The following is a 27,245-nucleotide window of genomic DNA, read 5'->3' as shown; positions in this document are numbered from 1 at the left end:
TATTCCAAAATCCATTCCAATATGGAACGAGTTTCGAAATGGTTGTCTTATCCGTGCCATATTCCGCTTTTTTTATAGTGAAGTTATAATTTTCTCTTTTGAGGGATAATGCAACTTGCAAGAATATGTGGGAATTATTTTGAATGGGATCAAAATTGATGGACGTAAGTTATGAGATGAGAACGTAATTTTTTACACTATACAAATATTACCTATTAAATATCGTATATAGTTTGAGAATGTTAAACCTAAATCAAGACATGACAAAAATATGATGTTAAACATGACCATCACAAAACTCTCAAAGAAATTAAAGGATAAACCTTCCCCATATTATTGCATGAACTCATGCTCCCAACTGCAAATGAATATGACCAAAACAGCTGGTCACTCTCATTTATTCCTCATGATTCCACATCTTAAATACCAGATTGATCCATCTCAAAACAACAACTCAAAAAATAAATAAATAAATCAAGAATCACCACCATGAAGATCACCATTGTGATGAAAGGCTGTGAATTCTCCATGGACGTGGCCACCCAAGAACCCATCCTGGAAATCAAGAACAAGATACAACACTTCCTCGGCATCCCTGTGGACTCACAGACCCTCACAGTCTGCGACTGGGAACTCATTGACGGCCTCGATTTAGACGACTATCCCCTCATCTCCGACGGCACAAAAATGCACCTATCGACCAACCACACTCCACCACCCGTGTCCCCCTCCACCAAAATGAAAATCACAGTCAAATTTTCCTCCAGAAAATTCCAAATAGACGTGGATAACACCGACACCGTCAGGAGCCTGAAGGAGAAAATCCACATCGTGGACGGGACTCCTATACGGAGAATGACATTATGCATCAACGCAGCCGAAATGGAGGACGATTTTCGCAGTTTGAGTGAGTACGGGGTTCAAGAAAGCTCGGAGATCGTCGTGTTCCTGAAGGCGATGAGCCGGGTGATGGCTGACCCACCATCGAGGAGGGTCAGCGTGGTGGTACAGACATCGTCAAGCTTGATGAACGCGGCGAGGATACCGGTGGAGATGAATGATACGAGTAGGGTCGATGAGCTGAGGCAGCTATTGCTGGAGAGGAGAATGTTGCCGGCGGATGAGTATATATTCATTCACAAACAGAGGATCATGAGAGATGATTGTAGCCTTCGTTGGCATGGCGTTGAGAATGGGGATTTCTTGTATGTTTTTAAGGGGACTGTCAGCCGAGGTGGCTACTGATCAATTAAGTAGTTCCTCGGATTCTTGGCTGTGGATGGGAAGAGAGTTTTCTATACCTAACTTTTATTTTTTTACAGAATATAGTATTATTTTAATAAATATTTTAAAAAAGAAAAAATAAATTTGGGATGTATGAATTATAACAAGACACTTTAATTATTACCTATATAATTAAGTGAGAATACATGTAATTTGAGTTGGAAAAATTACAATTTTAGTCCTCTAACTTTAGACGATGATATTTTTGATCTTGCATGAATTGATATCCACAATTTAATCTGGTGTTTTTGTTTTCTAAATTCTCAATTTTGGACAACACCGACAAATTTAGTCTAAAAATTGCATAACACTTGCACATGTTCCAATTAAATTAAAAATCCCAACAAAATTAAGTGGATTTGTTCTAAAATTGCAATTTCTTTTTAATTGCATGACAAATTTGCTAAATTTAATTCCAACACGACCAATATTATTACTCCTTCAATTACACAATGAAAATTGCATTTTTTCCAAGGGCTAAATACACTTTGTCCTCTGAACTATTTGATATAATATTTACCATCATAAACTAAAAAATTATAACACCTACTTTCTTAGTTGGACAAAATTGTCCCTCGTGCCTTCAATAATAATCTTCTTTTAAATATATTTTAGTATTTTTCACATTAAAATCATCATCGAATTATTTTCTAAGTAAAAAAGAATTTTTAATAAGTGAAAATCTTAAATTAAAAGTAGAGTAATAAATTAATATATATATATATATATCACTAAGAAAAACAAAGAAAAAAATATTATTTTAGTCTGCTAAGTATGCCTAATTTTAATTTTAGTCCGATAACTATGTCCCTTTTTTTTTAGGTCCAGTAACTTACAAAATTGCTTAATCTTAGTCCTCTGTCAGATTTTCGGATAATTTTACCCCTATGAGTGCATATGAACTAAAATTGTCTTTCAAAAGTTGCATAGGGGTAAAATTGTTCGAAAACCTGCCAGAGGACTAAAAGTAAGCAATTTCGTAAGTTACTGAATCTAAACAAAATGCACATAGTTATCGAATTAAAATTTAAATTAGGGATACTTAGCGGACTAAAATAATATTTTTTCCAAAAAAAAAAAGGAGCCCTATTAGGATGGATTTTGGGATGCCCAATTGTCCTATTTCATTGTTGTAATGAAATCTGGGACAACTTTGAGACGAAACAATATCCATCTCAAGAAACCTTGTCCCAAATTATATCCGATGGTTTTGGGGTAAATTTTTCCAACCGTCACAAAATTTGAGACAGAATTGGGACAACCTAACAAAGCCATTCAAAATTGTCCAAAGGATTGAAAATTGAAATAACAGTTTGGAATGGTCCTACTCACAATTTGGGACGACGAAACTTTTAAATCAATCGTATTATTTTTGAAGTGATTGTTGGGACAGTGTTTGGAACATGTTTTCTTTTCTTATTTAGGATGGATTGTCGTCCTAAATTCCATCCGTAATTTTAGTTAATTTAAATAATATATTTTTTTGGTTGCCTTTTTTGTTTCTATATTTTATTGTATTAAACTTATAATTGAAGATAATAATCGAAAGAAATTAAAATTAGAAAAAATAATTTAAATGCATTGTATTGTTTATAGTCCCTAATCTATTGGTTGGGGCCGATGCTGGTTGGTGGGCTTAGGGCGTGATATCCATATATTTTTATACATAACTAAGAGAATAATTGGTCATTATTGAGAAAATTAAATTTAATTACAAATAAGTTATAGGTTGAAATTGGAATATAATAAAATTTAAATGAAGTAAATTAAAATTTATTAAAGTATTTGAGAGCATATTATATTAATTAAAAAATTAAAAAGGACGTCATGAGTATTTTAAAAAAAAAAATCAAAATAATAATAAAATTATATATAGGTATAAAAAGAAATAAAGATATGGGGTGGACAGTGGCATGTGATGCCACTCTCCACCGCCTTCTTTCATAAACATATATATATATATATATATATATATATATATATATATTACAAACTTAACACACAATTCACACACACACAACTACAAACACACATATCTAAAAGTTTTTATTTTAATTTATATAATTATATTATTTGATTAATCTATTTATTAAATATAATTTATATATATTAATCGATGTACTATTTAATCAAAAAAAATTATGAGTTTAATCATTTAAATTGGTGTTAAATTAAATATCTCATTTTACTTAAAAATAATATAGTTGGTTAATTAAATTATTACATTTGTTAAATTTAATTATTACCATAGTTAATCTACTTAATTCCATCAGGCCTATTAACAAAATATATAATTATATATATTGGTGTTTAATTAAATTATATAATAGAGAGAAATTATAGAAAATTTACAGAAATATTCAAAAATTATATTTAAGAAATATTAGAAAATTATATGTGACAAATATTATGGTTATTAGAAAGAAAATCATATTATCGTGATAATTCAATTTAGGGATGTTATTTAAGAACGAGTGTTAGAAAGATAAAAGGGGTTCGATTAAATGAATTCTTATGATTTAGTTGATAAATTAAATATATACCTTAAGGCCGTGTTTACGCGGTTGCATCCGTAACTCTTCTTTCGGATTAACTTTGAATTCTTATTGGGATTGTCCCAATTGGGATAAAGTACTTGGTGTTTACTTTTCCCGATAAGAATGCCAATATATCCTTACAATTCTGTTTACCCGCATGGATTAAATCGATCATTTACTAGTTCTATTACCTTTTTGCACTCTTTTAATTGAGAAATTACAGAGTGAGTTGTCCCCCGTTCGTCATTTCCCTTTCCTCTCTTCCCCCAATTCCGCTCCGGTTTGTGACTGAAGAAGAAGAATCATCCAATACTCCCGTCCGAGAGCCTTCGTCTGCTTCTCAACTTAACGATGAAGGACATACATGCAAACAGAGCCAGTAAAAAAGGTGATGCTTTACTAATATACAAAAACAGACATGATTGCTGCTGTGATTCTTGAAAAAGTTCTATGTTTACAGCCAAGGAAAAAGAAGAAAAGCAAGAAATACATAGGGAATGGAGTAGGAACTCCAGATAAACTCAAACTGCTTTTTTAGCAGAATTCACTCATATCCCATGAGTACATGAAATTTAACTCAGTTTATTGCGGATTTCCTAAGCAGAAGTCGATAGACTACCACCCCTCAAAGCAAGGACCAGATGAAGAACAGAGCCACCCTCAATGGTGTAGACTTTGGCAGTTTTGTCGTCTGCGAGCTGCTTGCCAGCATAAATGAGCCTACAATGTGCAAGTCTCAATGTTGTTGCACAAATGAAACTAATATCGACTATGTATTTCTACAAAGTTTACAAACTGAAGAATATCATGACATTACAATATTTCTTCGCATTCACAAGTTTGAAACAGGAATATGCAACCATCATAACATGTTTAAAAAAGGCAAGAACCAGACATGTCTCTCTTTTTGTTTGGGTTTTCTATCACGACACTCGGAGATAGAAGTAGAGGTCAGGAGGAGATGAGAGGAAGAGGAACCAATCAATTCACCCAGGATTCCGAAGGTTGTAAATTTTTGGGGAGACAGAATTCTCAAGTAAAATGGAAAAATGAGTTGGAACACAGGGAGTGTCTGGAAATCAGTAGATCAAACTTGACATATGGGTAAAAGACAATGAAGGGCACCGGCGACACCAACTACAAAAGATCAATAAGAGATTTTAGCCATTGCCAGTTTCCAGTTAAGAATTAAATCAATAGAATCCAGCAGCGCATGCAACACAGGAAGTAAAGAGGAATTCCAAATATTAGGTAATATAGTATTGTAGGGTGGATAAACCCCTCAGTGATACTTTACCAAATAGCCTAACGGAACTATTACAAAGACAAAGGATGGAGTACACAACTCCTTAAAATTACAGGCCAAAATAAAAGAATCAAAACGAATATAAACAAATTATATTTAGATAATGAAGTGGCTCAGAAAGAACCAGATCTACGAGAGATGGCACAAAGCTCGGTCACAAAGACTTGTACGCCCACTGTCACACCCGCGGCTACTCCACCTTAACCCTTTCACCGAAGAACACCGAGAAACAGGATCACAGAGTCTGAGGGCTTAGTTCACTAAGAACTAATGCTCGATCACAAAGAACTTTAGAAAGCTTTTGGAGATATGTGGGAAGTGTGTATCTTATTTTCTTTCGGTCGAAGCGGAAATCCCCATTTATAGAGGTCACCGAGGCCGACATGAAAGGGAAGGCTTGGTGGCTTTCCATAAGCCATCATATTGGCTTAGGAAAGCCACCTCCTTCTCCGGTGAGAAGAAGGGAAGGAGGATCTCGGTTATTGGAGAAGGAGATATGGGGGAGGGAGAGAGAAATCAGCGGCGCAGTAAAGAAAAGGGAAAAAACTGATGAGAGGTAAAAACCTAGGGTTAGGTTATTACTTAAGTGGAGTAGCGGGTCAAGTACCGGGTGTGGACCGGGTCGGACGAGGTGGGTCTTGCCAAGCGGGTTTAGACAGTGGGCTTATCTCGTGGGCTGCGGTCATTGGGCCATACATATCCCAACATGCTCCACCTTGGACCAATGAACCCAAAAAAAGGAAACATTGCCCGGAGCTTGTAATCTGGAAATTTTTCATCACAGCCCGGGGACCCTCCTGCGTGAACCTGCAAAACGACAAACAGCTAGAAGAGAGCAGGATTAGTCAGGATTTAATCTAAGAATTTTTAAACATAAATTGAACTTATCTACCGGTAGGCTTTTGGTCCCCATATCAGCGGGATTCTCTTCAGTCTTGATCTTTTCTAATTTTATAACATCCTTTCCCACAATGTCACGGATAAAATGAAATCTCACGTCAATATGTTTTGTGCGATCATGAAAAACGGAGTTTTTACAAAGTTGTATAGAGGACTGACTGTCCGAAAAGACAACTAATTTTTCTTTTGAAAAACCGATTTCTCTGATAAGACCATCAAGCCAAATGGCTTCTTTGAAGGCTTCGGTTGTAGCAATGTATTCTGCTTCAGTGGTTGATAAGGCAACTATGTGTTGTAGTTGTGATTTCCAACTAATGCATGCACCGCATAAAGTAAACACATAAGAAGTAGTGGACTTACGACTATCACGATCATTTGCATAATTTGAGTCCACAAATCCAACAAGTTGTGTATAATCAGAATTTCTAGAAAAGGTAATGCCAATATCAATGGTACCACGTAAATATCTAAGCAAATGCTTCAGAGCTTCCCAATGAGGTGTACCAGGGTTTAACATGTATCTACTAAGACAGCTAATTGCATATGCAATATCAGGTCGAGTGCATACCATGAGATACATGATGGAACCAATTACATTTGAATAAGGAATTTTATCCATCTTGGCTTTTTTAGAATCTGTTTTGGGAGATTGTTCTTTTGAAAGTTGAAAATATGCAGCTAGAGGTACCGAAGTAGGTTTTGCATTTTCCATGGAAAACTTTTTTAAAACAGAAGAGATGTAAGACTTTTGGTTTAAGAGAATAGAAGATTTTTCTCTATTTCTAGAGATGTTCATGCCAAGAATTTGCTTTGCATTTTCGAGGTCTTTCATTTCAAAAACATTACAAAGCTGTTTTTGTAAATCACTAATGAGATGAGAATTTGGGCTAGCAATAAGCATGTCGTCAACATAAAGAACAAGAAAAATGGGTGAATCATGCACATGCTTAAAGTAGAGGCAGTGATCATAATGACTCCTATTGAATTTCAAGGAATGCATGAATGAGTCAAATTTCTTATTCCACTGTCTAGGTGATTGTTTTAAGCCATATAGCGATTTTTTCAGCAAACATACAAAATCAGGTTTGGATTTATCAATAAAACCAGCAGGTTGGCACATATAAATATTCTCATCCAAATCACCATGTAGGAAAGCAGTTTTAACATCCATTTGCTTGAGTTCCCAATTGTAGTGTGCAGTGAGAGCAAGAATAATACGCACAGTTGTATATTTCACGACAGGAGAAAAAATTTCATTATAATCTATGCCCTCTTTTTGCGTAAAGTAACCTAGCTTTGTATTTGATAGGGTTTTCTTGCTTGATTTTATAAATCCACTTACAATCAACTATGGAGGCATTTTTTGGTTTGGGAACTAAAACCCAAGTTTTGTTTTCTTCTAGTGACTTCATTTCTTCATTCATGGCACTAAGCCATTGTTTGGATTTCATAGCCTCATCTATGCTAGTAGGTTCAGTCATCTCAATATTTAAGGCGGTCTCGAAATCTCTAAGTCTTGTTGGCGCCCTAATTTGTCTTCTAATTCTATCCCTAGCAAGTTGGTAGTTTTCTAATGGGTTTGGTTCAAGATTTTCTACATTTTCGGTCTCACTATAGCAAGTTGGTAGTTTTCTAATGGGTTTGGTTCAAGATTTTCTACATTTTCGGTCTCACTATCAGGTTCAGTTTCTAATGTGTTCTCTAATTCTCCCTCCTGTTGGTTATCCCCTAGATTGTTCTCCACCTTATTAAAGGTTTGCTCTTTTTCTAAGTTTGTGTTTTTCTCTAAGGCATTTCGTTTTCATTGAATGTTACGTCTCTACTTATTAGAACCTTAAATCCGGGTTGACTACGTACCCAAAGGCGATACCCCTTAACACCCATAGGATAACCAATAAAAACACATTTTATGGCCCTAGGTTCTAACTTATCAACAGTTTGATGCACAAAAGCAGAACATCCAAAAACACGTAATGCAGATAGGTCAGGAATTTTACCGGTCCAAATATGTTCAGGAGTCTTACCAAGTAATGGCACAGAAGGAGACATATTTATCAAGTGAGCAGCTGTAAGAATAGCTTCACCCCAAAACGTTTTTGGTAAACCAGAACTCACAAGCAAGCATCTAACTTTATCAAGTAAAGTGCGATTCATTCTTTCAGCAATACCATTTTGTTGGGGGGTATAGGGGTTGGTTTTATGCCTTCTTATGCCATGTTTATCATACATTTCAGAAAAATTTTGATTACAAAATTCCAAACCATTATCAGTACGAAGAGATTTCAATCGTTTTCCAGTTTGATTTTCAACAAAAACTCTCCATTTTTCAAACTTTTCAAACACCTCAGATTTGTGCTTCATTAAGAAGACGAAAACTTTTCTAGAAAAATTATCAATGATAGATAAAAAATATCGATTTCCACCATGAGTAGGCACATTCGAAGGTCCCCAAACATCAGCATGCACATAATCAAGGATGCAAGTAGACATGGAGGGATTTGGGGAGGGTGAAGCAGGGAAATGCACTTTATGATGTTTACCAAGTATACAATCATCACAGAAATCCAGTTTTTCAATGTTCGCATTCAAAATACCATCCTTTTTCAAAAAATCAAGACCTTTTTGACTAATATGACCAAGTCTCTTATGCCATAAAGTAGTGGAATCATTTTCAGAAACAGATGCAGCAAGATAGTCATAAGAAACAGTGCATATATAAAGATTACGCTTGCGTTCAGCTTTAAAAACAACTAATGATCCCTTCATGATTTTCATGAGGCCTTTTCCCCATCTACCCTCAAGACCATCTTCCTCTAAAGCGGCACAAGAAATGAGATTATGGCTTAAATCAGGAACATATCTAACATTTTTCAAAGTCATTTTATAGCCATCTTTAAAACACATAGAAACGTCACCAAGACCTTCAATTTCACATCTTTTCTCATTTGCCATAGAAACAAAACCAGCATGCTCATAACGCAGATTAGTAAAAATATCTTTGAAAGGACTCATATGAAATGTGCAGCCAGAATCAATCAGCCATTCATGCATGTCAAAAGAATTCACAGAGTTTGCTTCGCACATAACAAAAACTTCGCCATTATTCTCATCAGACACATTATTAATCTTCTCTTTTTCCTCATATCTATCTCGATTATCTTTTCTAGGTTTTCTACAGTCCTTAATGTAGTGTCCTTTTATACCACAGTTATAACAATGCCTTTCTCTAGTTTTGTCATCATTATTAAAGTTCTCTCTGGGTCTAGATTTATTCCGATATCCGTTTCTACTCTTACTTCTACTTTTGCTTCTATTATTATATCTAGAGTTTCTAAACTTAGGTCTTCCCCTAACCGAATTCACTTCATGTTGGTTTTGACTAGGTTTATTAGCCCTAAGGTCCATCTCCTTACTCTTAAGTCCGTTCACAATAGTTTCAAGATTAACAGAATCTCTACCATACTTAATAGCAGATTTGACATCAGAGTACGATTCAGGAATAGCATTCAGTAAAACAATAGGAGAATATTCATCAATATTTTTATCACTGGTGAGCTTAATGTCTTGTATAAGCTTAGTAAAATCATCCAAGTTTTCATCAATGTTTTTTGACAAGTCAATTAGTAAAATCATCCAAGTTTTCATCAATGTTTTTTGACAAGTCAAGTTTATACTTAAAAAATTTTTCCAATAAAAACAGTTTACTCGGCAATGAAGTCTCAATATAAAGCTCCTCAAGTTTATCCTATAAATCTTTGGAAGAATTTTGTTTGCCAACCTTTCGTAAAACCGTGTCCGATAAATTCAAAATAATCGAGGAGTAAGCAAATTCATCATTTTCTTGAATCTTTTCTTCCGAAACGTTTTCTAAATAGTTTCCATCAATGGCCTTAAAAACTCTTTGTTGTATCAAAATTCCCTTCATTTTTTGTTGCCAAATTGAAAAATCAGTTTTTCCATCAAAAGGTGGTAGGTTATAACCGGCCATTTAATTTAAAGAAAATTTAAGAAAAACGATTTTTAAGTAAGTTTTAGAAAAATGTTTTATATATAAAAAGGTTTAACAGATAAGTCACAGAGACGTCACAACAGACCAAAATATCACGGATGACAAAGAATTTTCACAGTTATGCAACGTAGCAAGATATACCAGTAATATAACAAAAAAAAATATCAATAGAAGGTAGTGTCTGAGATCACACCAGTTAAAAGGTAATCCAATAGCAAGTTCTCAACAGGTTAAAGAGGCAGTTTAAGAGATCACACAGATCAATGTTTCAGTAGATCAAGAATATTTCAGAAAAAGGTTAAAATCACCAGTTTATATGATGTCACACAGACAGAGAAAAAAAAAATCACAAGGATTCGAGATATCACAAAGATCAATATAACGCGAAACCGGGGCTCACCAGCCTAAGTCCCGTCCAGATACCCGACGACCTCAAGGGTCCGGCCAGGAGGGATATTAGGGGGCTTAAACCGCGGTATAGTAACAGTAATAAATATATGAATATTAACAGTAGAAAACAGCAGGATATATCAACAGTTATAATCAAAGGAGAGGGGTTAGAAAGTTACCACCACCAGGAGCCGAATCTCAGAGGTATGGCTCTGATACCACTGTAGGGTGGATAAACCCCTCAGTGATACTTTACCAAATAGCCTAACGGAACTATTACAAAGACAAAGGATGGAGTACACAACTCCTTAAAATTACAGGCCAAAATAAAAGAATCAAAACGAATATAAACAAATTATATTTAGATAATGAAGTGGCTCAGAAAGAACCAGATCTACGAGAGATGGCACAAAGCTCGGTCACAAAGACTTGTACGCCCACTGTCACACCCGCGGCTACTCCACCTTAACCCTTTCACCAAAGAACACCGAGAAACAGGATCACAGAGTCTGAGGGCTTAGTTCACTAAGAACTAATGCTCGGTCACAAAGAACTTTAGAAAGCTTTTGGAGATATGTGGGAAGTGTGTATCTTATTTTCTTTCGGCCGAAGCGGAAATCCCCATTTATAGAGGTCACCGAGGCCGACATGAAAGGGAAGGCTTGGTGGCTTTCCATAAGCCATCATATTGGCTTAGGAAAGCCACCTCCTTCTCCGGTGAGAAGAAGGGAAGGAGGATCTCGGTTATTGGAGAAGGAGATTTGGGGGAGGGAGAGAGAAATCAGCGGCGCAGTAAAGAAAAGGGAAAAAACTGATGAGAGGTAAAAACTTAGGGTTAGGTTATTACTTAAGTGGAGTAGCGGGTCAAGTACCGGGTGTGGACCGGGTCGGACGAGGTGGGTCTTGCCAAGCGGGTTTAGACAGTGGGCTTGTCTCGTGGGCTGCGGTCATTGGGCCATACATATCCCAACAAGAATGCAAATATCTTAGAAGACATATCACAAACCTTTGCTGCACTGGAGGAATTCCTTCTTTCTCCTCAACCCGTTCCTTAATTTTGTCAATGGTATCAGCTGGCTCTATTCATGAGCCAATGCACTTTGCAAAAGAGCATCCAACTGCAAGGAATCCCAACCACAAACATGAAGCTTATGACTTCTCAAAGCATGTCTGCACACTCAAAACCTAAGTACTTATCACGGTAAATAAACTTCAAAAGTAGTGATAAAATATTCAAGTTAATATCAAAATTCTATTTTTATATTTCAAACTTGAATAAGTTAAATCATAAAGCACCTTCTAACTAATAAAAAGGCTGTATTCCTCTTGTGTCACTAGGACAAAGTTGGCGAATGAAATGACCATATTACATAGAGTTGAAGTTCAACCAATATAAAGAACTCGGAATTGTTCCCAACCAAATACATATATAATATATGTGCATATATATACATAAATCATGAAAGCTTCATTATTTCCCACTACAAGTTCAATTTTCATGAGTAATTGTTTCAAATATGCAACTCAACTCAACCCCACCCATCCATCCATCCCCCAACAAGAAAAAGACAGAAAGAAAAGTGAGAGCAAGCAATACTAGAGACTCTTAATATGTTATTTGCAAGTTACATGAAGACTCCTCCCCCAAACTTTCAAGCCCTTCCACGCCCCACCAACAACCCAAAATCCTGATTAACTACTGAAATTTATATAAAAGACTTACCGATTAAATCAATCAGAGATTTTAACTTTTCAGGCAAGTTAATAATCCCAAATCAATGAAAATTTTCGTTCAATGACCTTCAGCTTATAACTAAACAACAGAAATTCAAGCTTGCTGCTTATACACCAAATATCATTAACAACATCTGATCCGCCTCGATCACGTTTTACCTTGATCAACGACCACGACCACCCACGTCACCGAGTTGGACCTGTTATCTGGAAATAAAACACAAGGCTAGTCGGGATCGTCCCGACGATGACGCTCCGATGCCTAAGTCAGGTGTTGAGATCGAAGGGAATATTCAGCGATCTAAAATATAAGTGTAGGTGAACAGTGTACCTTCTCTCAGGATGGACTTAGGGTATTTATAGGCGTCTGAAGATGGGACCCTCCTAGGGGACAGGTGTCAACTTCAGGCATGTCCATGCAATGACTCAGCTATTTCTCCCTTGGACACCTGTCCGATGGATAATACGGGTCGGACTCGGGTCTATGGTGCCCGATTTGAGACGTCATCAAGCCACAATGGGTCACATGTGATCTTGCGATCTTACTCGGCGACCTTGTTGATGCCCTTTTTCTTCTTCGACCTGTGATCTCCAGTGCGACATTTATGCAAAGCCATGTTTCGTTTATTATTTCCTTGCGACATCCCCATCAGAATTCCCCCACTTCTTTCAAATGTAATTTATCATATTGGAAAGAAGTATATTTTGTTCAATTTAGGTCGAAAGGAAATCCTTGCAGGGTCGCATGTTTGATGCAATTTTGATGGTCAAGGGTTGGAACTTTACACGCGTGCTACCGCTCGAGATCACAAATCGAAGGGCCGTGCTGCAATAAGCTGAAGCGTTGCATTTAATGAACTGCCACGTGTTGTTCATCCGACTGACATTACGATCTTTGAGGTGCCACCTGTCATCCATCCCCCGGTTTCAGCTGGGTGCGCCTTTCCACATAGTGGTCTATATATACCCCCCTCCTTTAAAATTCGCCTGCTCCATTGCTTCATCCTCGAGATCGTTGCCAGAATCCCAGCGACCTGCCTCCTCGACCTCGACAAGGTACCATGTCTTCCATTAACTCGAGCTTTTCCTTTTCTATTTCTGCGACTTCTCCTTTGCATAAACTCGAGGGTCCCTCTATAGGTAGATCTAGGTCTAGATCTAGGTCGCAGTCTAGATCGAACCCCTCTAATAACCCATCTGATGACGAGACCCCTAGGTATGTTAGATACCAACAATCTTTAGATAACAATCCTTGGATTGGTATTGTCAGTAAGGTGAAGCAATCCATTTCCCAAATAAAGGAAAAATACTTCATTCCACACGATTTTGAGGTCTTGATCCACAGGTCATTTGATCGCATGCATACCCCTCCTGTAGGTTTTTGTACTCTGTCCATCGGCCATTTCGAGGCCGGTTTGCGATTACCTCTAGCTCCCCCTGTAGCTCGCATACTCAAGGGATTAAGGTTAAATCCCATGCAACTGTCTCCCAACTCCATTAGTCACATTGTACTTTTTGTCATAATAATGCGAGCTTTCGATCTCGACCCCAGCTTTGATAATTTTTGGTCGATTTATTCTTTCACTACCTCTACTAGGTCGGCCAATAGAGGTTTCTTCTACCTCACTTTTCGTAGACAATGTAGGTATCTAGAGCCCCTTAAATCTAATACTGGTCCGTGGAAGGATCGCTTCATCTTTGTTCGACCTCCCCCTGGTCAACAGTGGCCTTTTACTCTCAAGTGGTCTGTAGAAAAGCCCGAACCATTTACTGAAGGAGAGGGTTTAGATGGGGATTTGATTAATAGTCTCACTTCTAACCCTTTTTTCCCAAAAAAGTTGCTGACCAAAGAGGTTTTCTGTCTTGCGCGCCTATCTCGTGCTTTGTACCCATCACAGGGTCACTAGGTGATTCTCTATCTTCTCTCCTGATTCCCTTTTGTCTTTTTATTTGCTAACTTTTTGAGGTCGTTATTTTGCAGAGAGCAAAGTCATGTTGGGTCGTTTGACTAAGTGTGCTCAAGCTCGCCAGGAACGAGCTACCGGTGAAGTCCAACCTACTCCCCAAGGCCAAGCTCCAGGTCGCACAACTCCTCAGCGACCTGATTCGGACACCTCGGCTACTCCTACGGCCGATTTGCGAAGACCTGAGACTCCAGTTGACATCGGCAGTGAGGAAGTCCAGGCTCACGACCTTCCCCCAGCTCGAGGTGCTTCCCCTAGCATCGAGATGGTTGGCTCGTTGGTCGAGGGAGGAGCTGTAGGTCCCAGTCACCCCCGGAAGCGCAAGCATAGGTCGCCCTCTAAATCCAAGCCTGGGGGACCACATATTCACAGGCGATCTGAGGAGGAGCTCGCAGCCGCTCGAGCCGCGGAGGATGAAAATTTGAAATCTTTAAAGGAGGTCGAAGAATGGGAGTTATCTGCTTTTGCCGCTCACCGCACTGATTCTCAAAAATCTGCTGAACTGACTGGGGCTCGGCTGGCACCTCACTGGAAGGTCTCGGATCATAGCACCATCTTGAACAGTGAAGTTGGGCAGAAATCTTACGAGATTTACAAGCACACTAGTCTGCCCCGCGACCAAGCTACACTCCTGTCCTATCCTTATCCTCGGCTGGAGCATCATGGTGCCCACGCCTTGGCACAGGTAAATGTTTTGACCTCTGCATCCACTCTGATTTCCTCTTAACACTGTCTCGTCATTGCAGGCTAGCGCTTTCATGCGATCGTTGTCCTTAAAATGCACTGTTCAACGCAAGCGCCGCTTGGAAGCCCAGGAGAAATATCGAGAGATTCGGAATGATTGCCGGGCGAAAGAGAAAGAATGGGCGGAGGAACGTCAGCGCCTTGAAGAGGCAAAGGCTCGTCTTGAGGCAGAGGTCGCTCAGATGAAAGAGGTCGCTGAAGCCCATGGTGCTGAGGTCGCTAGGGCACGCGAGGAAGGTCAGATGTCGGGCTTTTCTGCTGGGCAAGAGGCTGGTCTTGTCCAAGGTCGCATTGAAGGACGTGAAGATTTCTTGAACTCTGCCGAGTTTGCTGATCGAGTTCGCAGTTCTAGGTTGGAAGGAGCTCGAGATTTCTTGAAGAACCCAGTGTTTGATATTGCAGTCGAGATCAAGGCGAGCATCTACATGACACAGGGTTTTAACAAATGCAAGGCTCAAGCTAATAATTTGAAGGCATTTGCTGAAGGGTTCGATCAGAACAAGCTTAACCCTTTTGTGGATGAGAACTTTCAGCCCTACCCTGAAGAGCCATCTCCTCAAATCGAAGGTACCGAGTTTGCGAGCTTGATGGATGAGGTGGAGGCTTTGGATGAATGAGCTCGACCTTGTGACCTCATGACCTGCATCTCTGCAAATACTTAGAGAATTTTTGTATAGGTACAAAGTTAGAGAAACAATTATGTTTTGACTATACACTAATGACTTGGAATTTTTGTTGTGTTTATTAACTTTTGACAATTCAGTGTATAACAACTTTCTGAATTATTCAAAGACTGTGTGAATGGTTGCCCTTGAATATTTGCGTTAGACGACAATGAAATATCAATGAAGTTGTGAAAATTTTAAAATATACACGACCGTATGAACTCAAAAATTGTGAAGCTTACTGGTCTTACGATCCCCTCTAGATCGAATGATCGGATCTTATGATCTTTTGCAGATTCTACGATCTTTCTCAGATCGAATGATCTTTTTCAGATCTTGTGATCTTTTGCAGATTCTGCGATCTTTTTCAGATCGAATGATCTTTTTCAGATCTTGTGATCTTTTGCAAATTCTACGATCTTTCTCAGATCGAACGATCTTTTTCAGATCTTGTGATCTTTTGCAGATTCTACGATCTTTCTCAAATCGAATGATCTTTTTCAGATCTTGTGATCTTTCTCAGATTCCACAATTAAATATAAGCAAACGCTAAATTGAATTGAAATAGGTAGCAGAAAAGGAACATGGTGATATTATGTGCCAATGATCTTTTTCAGATACAATATACATGAGCTCTCATCAACCTCGAGCTCGACCTTTCTTAGGTATAAAAAACGATGACCTTTCACAGGTCCATAATTACGCATAAAATTTCTTCAAATTTTGAGCATTCCATGGTCGCGGTAAGTCTCGACCTTCCAGATCCTGCAAGCGATAAGTGCCTCTTCGTTTGATCTCCGTAACTTTATAGGGTCCTTCCCATCCTGGGTCAAACTTTCCTACATGCTTTGATACCTCCACTTTCTTCAGCACGAGGTCTCCAACTTGAAATTGTCTGGGCCTCAATCTCTTGTTGTAACTTTTCATCATTAAGCTCTTATGATGTAGTATCTTGCCATACGCGATTTTTCTCTTCGATCACTTCCAAGTCCAAGCAGTACCAAATACAAGGCAAAAAAGAGTTTCACCTGTTGAGGACCTAGGTGTGGTTTGGTATGCCCACAAAATTCCAGGTAATTCATCCAACCATGATCCTTTGGAACTTAATCTTGTTTTCAAATGCTGAAGGATGGTCCTGTTAGCGACCTCGACTTGGCCATTCGACTGCGGATGCCCTACTGCGGTGAAGTGTTGCTGAATCTTCAACTCTTTGCACCAACTTGTGATCTTCTTTCCTTGGAATTAAGTGCCATTGTCTGAGATCAAGATTCTAGGAACCCCAAACCGACATATGATGTTCTTCCATATGAACTCGATCATGTTTCCCTCCGTTACTTTAGCCACAGCCTCTACTTCTATCCATTTGGAAAAATACTCAACGGCTACTATAATAAATTTCTTCTGAGATCGTGCAGTCGGGAAGGGTCCTAAAATATCTATTCCCCATTGATCGAAGGGACAAGCGACCTTAAGCGGTTCCATCTGGGTCGCAGGTGTATGGATTTGCGCTGCAAATCTTTGACATGCTTCACATCTCTTGACCAACTCTTTCGTATCTTTCACCAGGGTTGGCCAAAAATACCCTTGTCTGATAACCTTTTGGGCCACTGACCTTCCCCCAGAATGATTTCCACAACTTCCCTCATGGATTTCCCTCATCACATATTCAGCTCTCTCTAAATCAAGGCATTTTAGCAATGGCTCCTCTACACTTCTTTTGTATAGTTGCTCGTTAACCAACGTGAAACGATGTGCCCTCATTTTCAATCTCCTTGCAGCAATGGAATCAGCTGGTAAAATCCCCTCTTTCAAGTATCGGATAATTTCATCCTTCCACGACGGCTTCTTGCTTGCCGTATTAACATCAACAACTTCAGCAATCGCGGATGTTTCTTTGATCATCACTGTGATCTTGCGATCTTTAATTCCTGATAGAGTAGTTCCGAACTTCGACAATGAATCGGCTCTGTCATTCTCATGTCTTGGGATTTGATGCACCTGACACTTGTTAAATTTGGACATTATGGATTTTGCTTTGGTATGATAGAGTATCATGCGCCCTTCTTTGGTCTCATAAGTCCCCTCTATTTGCAACGCAACAAGTTGTGAATCGGTGAAGACCTATAGATCTTTCGCGCCCGCTTCCAGTGATAACTCTAAACCCATGATGAGAGCTTCATATTCAGCCTCATTATTAGTGACCGGAAAAGATAGTCGTGTAGCGACCTCGATCTCTATATTTCTGGGCCTTGTATTAATATTCCAATTCCTCCGTTTCCCGCATTAGAGGATCCATCTACATGCAACATCCATTTGCCCAACCTAGGCTCGGTTTCAGGCTCGCCCACGAACTCGACCATAAAGTCTGCTAATACCTGTCCTTTCAACGCCGTACGAGCTTGGTATTCGATGTCAAATTCCCCCAGTTCTACTGCCCACTTCACAAGCCTACCCGAGGCTTCAGGTCGTGCCAACACATTACAGAGCGGATGATTGGTTAGGACAATAATGCGGTGTCCCTGGAAGTAAGGTCGCAGTTTGCGGGCCGTTACAATAAGCGCAAGTGCCAGCTTCTCAATCTGCGCATACCTTTTCTCCGCTCCATGTAACATTCTGCTTACGTAATATATTGGACTTTGCACTCCCCCTTCTTCTCTAACCAAAGCTAAACTAATTGCATTTTCTGAGACCGCCAAGTATATGTATAACACCTCATTCCCTTTCGGATTTGCCAGTAACGGTGGTGAGCGCAAGTATGTTTTTAAATTTTGAAACGCTTGCTCACATTCCTCCGTCCACTCAAAATTCTTGGTTTTTCTCAACACTTTAAAGAAAGGCAGATTCCTATCTTATGATTTTGAGATAAAGCGATTGAGAGAAGCGAGCTTACCAGTAAGTTTTTGGACTTCTTTAATGTTGGTTGGCGACTTCAGCTTCAATATTGATTCTATCTTTTCTGGATTCATCTCGATTCCACGTTCGCTGACCAGATAACCTAGAAATTTTCCCCCAGCCACTCCAAAGGTGCATTTCATCGGGTTCAGCTTCATTCTGAATTTCCTGAGGGTCGCAAAAGTTTGTTCAAGGTAAGCTATGTGATCATGCGACCTCGAACTCTTCACCAGCATATCGTCAACATAAACCTCCATAGTTTTCCCGATCTGATCCTCGAACATCCGGTTCACTAAACGCTGATATGTGGCACCTGCGTTTTTCAGCCCAAAGGGCATCACCTTATAACAATATATTCCCCTTTCTGTTACAAATGAAGTTTTATCCTGGTCTTCTTCTATCATGAAAATCTGATGGTAGCCTTGATAGGCATCCATCATGGAAAATAACTCATATCCGGCGGTTGAATCTACTAATGCATCAATTCGAGAAAGTGGATACGGATCTTTTGGACATGCCTTATTCAAGTCCGTGAAGTCGATACAAACTCTCCATTTCCCTCCTGGCTTGGGGACCACCACGACATTGGACAGCCAATTTGTATATTGAACTTCCATAATGTACCCAGCGTTTAGCAGTCTATCCACCTCTTCTCTGATCACCTGATTTTTTTCCACGCTGAAATTTCTTTTCTTCTGCTGCACAGGTCGCATGGTGGGGTCTACATTTAATCTGTGAACAATTACTTCCGGTGCCACACCTATAAAATCCGACGAGCTCCATGCAAAGATGCCAGCATTTTTCCTTAGTAATGATATCATCATGGTTTCCAGTTGTTCACCCAAGTGCGACCCTATCCTGGTAGTTTTAGAGGGATCTCCTTGGATCACCTCTACAACCTTATGAGTTTCAGCTGGCCGAATTCTTTCGATCTTCTCGTCAGATATTTGGCTTCCCCCTTCGATCACATCTAATTTCCTCCTTTTATCCGCGCTTTCACCCTTTTTCAGGGATAAATTATAACATTTACGCGCCTCCTCGGGATCGCAAATCACCTCACCTATTCCTGCTCTGGTTGGAAATTTTACTTTCAGATGGTATGTAGACTGCTCTGGTTGGAAATTTTACTTTCAGATGGTATGTAGACACTATAGCTCGGAATGCATTCAGCCCAGGTTTTCCAAGGATTACATGATATGCAAAGGGTGTGTCTACAACTAAGAATTTGATCATCAACGTTTTCCTTCGAGGGTCCTCTCCCATAGATACGGGTAAATCAAAGGTTCCTAATGGGACAATCTCAGTACCACCAAATCCAACTAGTGGGGTCCTTACTGGTTCTAACATCGTATTTTCTAACCCCATTTTAACAAGAACATCCGAAAGGATGATATCTGCTGAACTTCCATTATCAATCAGAACTTTCGGGACAGTAAAATTGGCTATGTCGAGTTTGATCACCATGGGATCATTTTGCGACCTAAGTCCTCCTGCTACATCTTTGTCCCCGAATGTGATCTCCTCATCTGGTTCAATACTCGCGATCAACTGATCATGTTGAACATTTCTATTCTGCCGCTTTCTTGACCTTCTCGAATCTCCCCCTTGGGGTCCTCCTGCAATGGTATAAATGATGCCTTTTACAGGCGCATTTCCTCCTAAATTAACTTCTTTCACCACTCCTTTTCCTTTATCTTGTCTTCGATCGGGGCTTCTGGACTGACTTCTGCGAGCAACAGTTTCCTCCGCCCGACATTTCATTACTAGCTCTTTAAAATACCTTATCTTATTAGCCTTTCAATCTCATCTTTTAGTTGATAACACTCCTCTGTGTCATGCCCACGTTCACGATGAAATTTACAGTACTTGCCCGAAAATTTCTTAGCAGGTGTAAATCTAGTATGGCATGGCCATTTCAACATGTCTGACTTCTCTACGGTCAGCAGTGCTTTGGTCCTTGTGGTGTTCAGCGGCGTGTATCGGTGGTATTTTGGTCGAATGGTAAGGTCGCGAACGCGATCAGTATTTTGCTTCGCATCTTTTCCAGGCTCACGGTCGCGGGTCCTTCCAGCACCTAACCACTCCCCGTCTTTCATCGCATTCATTTCTTCCTCATTAATATATTTTTGAGCTAAGCACATCAATTGTTCAACATTGGTTGGCGAGTCTCTTGCTAGAGCTGAAGCGAATGGCCCTTTTTCCACCCATGGATGAGGATACTTACCATCATATCAATCCTTAAGTCTTGGACCTCCAGAGTTTCATTATTGAATCTGCCCATAAAGTTTTTCAAGGTCTCATTCTCTTTTTGTCTGATGGTAAATAGATAGGTCGCCGACCTCTTCTGCTTTCTTTTACTCGCAAAATGGAAGATGAACTTCTGTACCAGCTGTTCATGAGACTCAATACTACCCGGTGGCAAGCTCATGAACCACTCTTATGCCTTCCCCATTAAGGTAGTTACAAACAGTTTTGCTTTAATAGGGTCCGATTGACCGTAAAGATTCATCACCAAATCGAATGCGGACACATGTTCTTGTGGGTCCTTTAAACCGTCATATTTTGGTAAGTCTGGCATTTTAAAGGTCGTACTTACAATTTTCCTCAGAATTCTATTACAGAATAGTGAGTGTTTGTTCTGAGTTACCAGTTCTCCTTTTCGTTTCAACTCATCAATCTGTTTTCCCAGCAGATGAATCTGTCTGCCGACGCTATCAACATCCGCTCTCGAGATCGCAGGTTCTCGTTTCCGCCATCCACCTAGCGAACTCGACCCTACTTCAGAAGGGGCCACCATGCGTCCCCTCTCAGGAGCTCTTCTGCTCATCCCTTCAGAAATTCGTTCGGTCTCCTTTTCCCGTATCATTCTCCGTTGGGCATTTTCATTTTCAGCGGGTTGTGTTCTTTTTTCATATGCCAAAATGGCATTCCTACTAGCTTCTTCCAACATTCGTTGCAGTTCTTCTTGTGTCAATTGGACTATTCTTTCATTCCCCCCTCTCAGGGTCTCCTCGATGGCTCACCTGCCACCTTCCGATCTATCCATGTTTTGGGTTTTATGTTTTATCTCCAAAATCGTTCCCACAGACGGCGCCAAACTGATTCGCCTCGATCACGTTTGACCTTGATCAACGACCACGACCACCCACGTCACCGAGTTGGACCTGTTATCTGGAAATAAAACACAAGGCTAGTCGGGATCGTCCTGACAACGACGCTCCGATGCCTAAGTCAGGTGTTGAGATCGAAGGGAATACTCAGCGATCTAAAATATAAGTGTAGGTGAACAGTGTACCTTCTCTCAGGATGGACTTAGGGTATTTATAGGCGTGTGAAGATGGGACCCTCCTAGGGGATAGGTGTCAACTTCAGGCATGTCCATGCAATGACTCAGCTATTTCTCCCTTGGACACCTGTCCGATGGATAATACGGGTCGGACTCGGGTCTATGGGGCCCAATTTGAGACGTCATCAAGCCACAATGGGCCACATGTGATATTGCGATCTTACTCGGCGACCTTGTTGATGCCTTTTTTCTTCTTCGACCTGCGATCTCTAGTGCGACCTTTATGCAAAGCCATGTTTTGTTTATTATTTCCTTGCAACATCCCCATCAACATCCCAACGGGCAGGAATGTGATCAAGAAAAACAAAATAATAAACATAAGAATTCCAAATCCTAGGTCCATCCACTGCGTAGATCGTAACCACAATCCACAAAAATGGAATAACCCGAAACTCCTAAATCTCCCGCCAAGCACAACAGACTCCACAGAGATACAATAGGTAAAAACCCAAACCCAAAACACAAAACCAAAACAAATAACAATCACTACCCAAAATTAGAACAAAAATACAGAAAACAAAAAGGGAAGGGCAAACTGGGACCTGAACTTGGCCTTGACATTGTTGATGGTGTCGCTGCTCTCGACCTGGAGCGTGATTGTTTTTCCAGTAAAAGGATTTTAACGAAGATCTGCATCTCTTTTTTTTGTTTCTTTTTTTCTGCTTGATTTCTATGTCGTTGGCTCAAAATGTTGGCTCGAAAAGTGTTGTAGAAATGAAGAATACGATCCGATAACCAGTGGGACTCCATCGAGAGAGAGAAAGAGAGAGTGAGAGTGCTAATTTTTAGAGAGAGAGCTAATTCTAGCATAAAAATGTAAAACTGCAGATCATGAAATGTGGGATAGCTCGGCCGGATTCATCCCACCACCTAGATCGGATTCATATGAGGCATTTTATCCAGCCAAGTACAGGGCTTTAACATCAATATCGGGCTTTAACATCAATACCGGGCCACGCTTTTTGAAAATTAACAATATACTAACCCCGATTACGCAGGATATCTTTCGTATTCTCAGTTAGTAAAGACGGCCTAAAAGTTTAGGAACACTACAAAAAAAGGCGGAATTTGGCATGGGTAAGACAACCGTTCCAAAATTCGTTCCATACTAGAACGGACTTTGAAACACATGAGAAACGGATATTAATAGATGACGTCATTATCCACATTTTTTTGGGTTATAATTTTGGAACGGCCAAACCGTTCCAATATGTGTTCCAAACTAGCTGTTACAAAATCCGTTCCAAAGGCCGCTCTGAAATTGTAATGGTTAATATTTGGAACTTTGTTTGGAACAGATTATTAGAATTAGGAACTGTCTTGCAAGACTGTTCCTATATGTGCAACAACAGATGTCCAAAAGATGATAGTTAGAAAATATACTCCAAAATGAGGTGCAATTTGGGATGGTTTTAGTACACACTTAATCAATTATGCCAAAAATCATTCCAAATTATGAGTTTTACTTAAGAAATAATGTGTTTCAAAAAAGCGTTCCAAAACCCGTTACAAAATCGAAATGGTTTTTAGAGCAGATTTGTGGACAATTTACAAAATAATGTTCCCACACAAATAAAATTATTTCTTAAAACAAAAAACAAATTTCTGTTTAGGAGCGGTCCGAAAACCAAATAATCGTTCCAAAGACCATTCCAACTTTGAACGAACTTTAAAAAAATAAAATAATTTCTAAATACATTATAATATCCTAAATAATAAAGGAGGAAAAATCGAAATTCAAGAACGGTCGATTATTTTGACCGTTCCAAAATCAGTTCTAAAAAATTTAATTCGCGCCAAATGAAAAGTGGAGGGAAAATCAAAATTAGGAACGACTTCTCAATATTTGACCGTTCTTAAGATGAATTAACTAAAACCGTGCGTAACTATATAAAAAATCTGTTCCTAAATTGATTGACAAAAAATCATTCCTAAATGAGTTCCAAACCCGTTTCTAAATATGTCCACAGATTCCTCGTTCACTTTCTGGTTATGGCATTGAACATCTGGGAGCTTGATTCATTCCAAACTTAAGTGGATAACAAAACCTTCCATACGTCAACATATCTAGCGGTCTGATCTAAAATCACATGGTCTGATGAACAGTTGCGTTGTTTTTAACCTCGTTAATTGTGTATCAGATACGATATCTCAGTATCAACTTGATCAGATGTAGTATTTTGTCAATTTAATAATATCCAACAGTCTGATTAGGCAATCTAATACAACAATATGTGATGCTATTTACATTTATGTAAGACTAACAATCTTATATATACAACTATAGTTGATCTTCTGAAAATATATCAATCTATTTCAATGCATTATATATTTTCAATGGCCTTAATTAATTTATTGTCTATTTTTTTTCTGATCCATTAACATGTCTAGTACGCTTTTTCCTATATTTTTATTTTTCTAACTTTTTTAGGAAAAATAATTTTGGCACACAATTAGGAAGGGTTTGTAATCATTAGGAACGGTCGCATTAATTATATACCAAAACGACGTAATTTTGAAACAAAACGAGATCGTTTTGTTTTTGTTGTAATGATTATTTGGAACGGTTAAACAATAGGAATGATTTTTTAAACAATGCTCGTTAACAGAAACGATGTCATTTATTTTGCTAGGAACGGTCTTAGGAACGATTTTTAAAAAATTGTCCGTTCCAAAACCGCTCTAAAATCAATATATATACACTTAATAGATTTTTTTTCATTTTTCTCTCACTCTCCCTCCCTCACTCTCCTCGACCGACCACCTCCCTCACCTGATACTCAGCTCCGCTGCCATCCGTTGCCGTCTAGAGATAAGTGGAATCAAATGGCCATTTTTTTTTTGTTTTGTTTTACGACTCCCCCCGCCCTCCACTATTTTTCTTCTTTTTTTCTACTAGATGTTTCTTTCATTTTCGCCCACTTTCGTATAAAAATAAATCCCAACATTTTTAAAAATATTTCGGCAAGTTTTAAAAAAAAAATAATAATTCGGCCATCTTTTCGATTTTTTAAAAAAAATTCTGAAATTTTTTTGAAAAAATTACTTTTGATTTCTGAAAATATTTTCTGAAAAATATTTCAGAATATATTTCTGAAAATATTTTCAGAATATATTTTAGAAAATATTGTTGAAAATTTATGATTTTTTTGTAATTCTTTTTAATTTTCCTAATTTTTTGTAATGTTTTTGTAATTTTTCTAATTTTTGGTAATTTTTAAACATTTTCTGTAATTTTTTTATATTTTTTAAAATTTTCTGTAATTTTTTTTAATTTTTGAAAAATTGACAGAAAATTTTTGTTAATTTTAAAAAAAAAATTGTCAATTTTTTCTGATTTTTGGTTATTTCTACAATTTATGTATAATTTATGCAATTTATGTGTAATTTAATTGAGTAATTTATTGATAATTTATGCAATTTGTGTTTATTTTATTGTGTAATTTATACAATTTATGTTTAATTTATGCAATTTATGTAAAACAATTTGACCAATATTAATATTTTTACATAATAAATGAAAATGATCACAAAAATAAGAACAGCATTTCAATTAATAAATTTTTACATAATAATCACATTAATAAAATCTTTTTTGATCAATTTCCCCAATATTAATATTTTTACGTAATAAATGTAAGTAATCACAAAAATTGGAACAACATTCCCATTAATAAATTTTTATATAATAATCACATTAACAAAAATCAGGCTAATATTCCCAATAATAACATTATTTACATAATAATGTTAATAATCACAAAATTAGAAAATATTCCCAATAACAATGTTTTTACATATTAACGTCAACAATCACAAAATTAGATCAATAATTTCAATAATAATATTATTTACAAAATAATATCAACAATTAATAATTAATAATTATTTAAAAATATATAGTTCCTTTTTGTAACCACGTACTAACAAATTATGCATGCTTTTAAACTTGTTTAGCCCATCAAGTGAATTTTGCCAGTACAACTAGTTAGGTTTATCCATCTTCATCTGTCAATAAAAGACAATGTTGAAAAATAAGATGTTAACTGTTTTTTTCTTCTACATGAGGCAAGGCTTGATCGGTAGCCCAAGCAGATGGATTTATTCGAAAGGTGCTACAAGAAAAAGGAGGATGACAGCTGGAGCAGGATGAGGGCGGATAGGTGGCAGTAAGTAGATTATTAATATTATATTTTTTAGAAAAAATAATTCTTGGTTAAAAGTACTAATAATTTTATTTGTTTTGTAGGAGACGTTCCAGAACCGCTTCCGACAGACCCCCGCTCTCGAACCAAGACGATTTTGGAAATCATTGAAGAGGAGGGATTAGATTAGGTTTTAATTTTTTTTCATTTTTGTAATTAGATAATTTTTATATTAATATAATATTTTTTCTTAATTATTCATGTTTTATAACATTTATTATATTATATTATATTATTTCATATTTAGTTAATTAATTAAATTCATAAATATAATTAATTAAAAGTTTATTAAAATAATTAATTATATATTAAAAATTTCTTAAAATATATAAATTTATTTATATATTATAATTTATTAAAAAATATGAATAAATTATAAATTATAAATGAATTTTAAAATTAAAAAATTAGTAACAGTTTGAATAATGATAAAGAAATGTTACAAATCTAAATAAATGACCGTTCCAAATACCATTACTAAAATTGTTCCAAACGCCTGTTCATAAACTGCATTGACCGTTTCAAATACCATTGCTAAAACCATTTTCAAATAAGTGTTCCTAAATAGTTGCTGACCGTTCCTAATACCATTGCTAGGTGTTCCAAACTCAGAAGACCGTTCCTAATACCATTACTATGTTTTATATACGTGTTCCTAAATAAGATTGACCGTTTCTAAAACTATTCCAATTAAAAAAATAATTTTTTTTGACAAGTTCAATATGAGGAATGATTTCATAAAGTGTTATAATGCCCGTCCCAAATAGGAACGGCCTTGCCTGAACCGTTCCTAAAATTTTGTAACGCTTCGTAAGGAAGGATTTCCAGCCGTTTAAAAAATGACTTAAGTTAAGTTCAGTCCTGCAAACCATTCCAAAGCCAAAAAAACCATTCTAAAACCTGCTCCAGATTTTGCTTTTTTTTTTTTTTTTTGTAGTGGAAGTCTAGTTATTTAGAAGAAAACTGAATGGAGGTTTAAATTTCAATATAAATAAAATATTAGAAGACTGGCGAAAATGTACGAATATTATTTAATATCTTATTTAGCATTTATGATATTTCTCAATATATTGATTATAAGTATAATTATTATAGGACGTGATAATAAAGTAGATGGTTGAGCAACCCTTTGTGTTGTTGTAACCGTTGGATATTTGAAGTAAGTTTAGCTAATTGAATATATATATATATTTATATATATATGTGCGTGTGTGGATATTATATATTTGATCGCAGACTATTTGTTTGGTTATCTTCGTATCTATGAAA

The 27,245-nt window shown here is 37.6% G+C and overlaps 1 protein-coding gene and 1 pseudogene across 1 annotated transcript; one reads left to right on the top strand and one right to left on the bottom strand.

Annotated features, from left to right (window-relative positions):
* Positions 348-1,281, top strand: LOC105162638 (polyubiquitin). The gene has a single exon (XM_011080719.2). The coding sequence runs from the start codon at positions 490-492 to the stop codon at positions 1,243-1,245; it is 756 nt and encodes a 251-aa protein (XP_011079021.1). The 5' UTR covers positions 348-489; the 3' UTR covers positions 1,246-1,281.
* On the bottom strand, positions 4,287-22,407 carry LOC110012017 (annotated as a pseudogene).

Source organism: Sesamum indicum, linkage group LG5, assembly GCF_000512975.1.
Source record: "Sesamum indicum cultivar Zhongzhi No. 13 linkage group LG5, S_indicum_v1.0, whole genome shotgun sequence".
NCBI classification, from domain to species: domain Eukaryota; kingdom Viridiplantae; phylum Streptophyta; class Magnoliopsida; order Lamiales; family Pedaliaceae; genus Sesamum; species Sesamum indicum.
The sequence above is the reverse complement of the archived record's forward strand: the minus strand, read 5'-3'. Positions and strand labels throughout refer to the sequence as shown.

What these genes read in the sequence shown, in the direction of transcription:
- LOC105162638 (XM_011080719.2), top strand. Translation starts at nt 490, where the DNA reads ATGAAGATCACCATTGTGATGAAAGGCTGTGAATTCTCCATGGACGTG.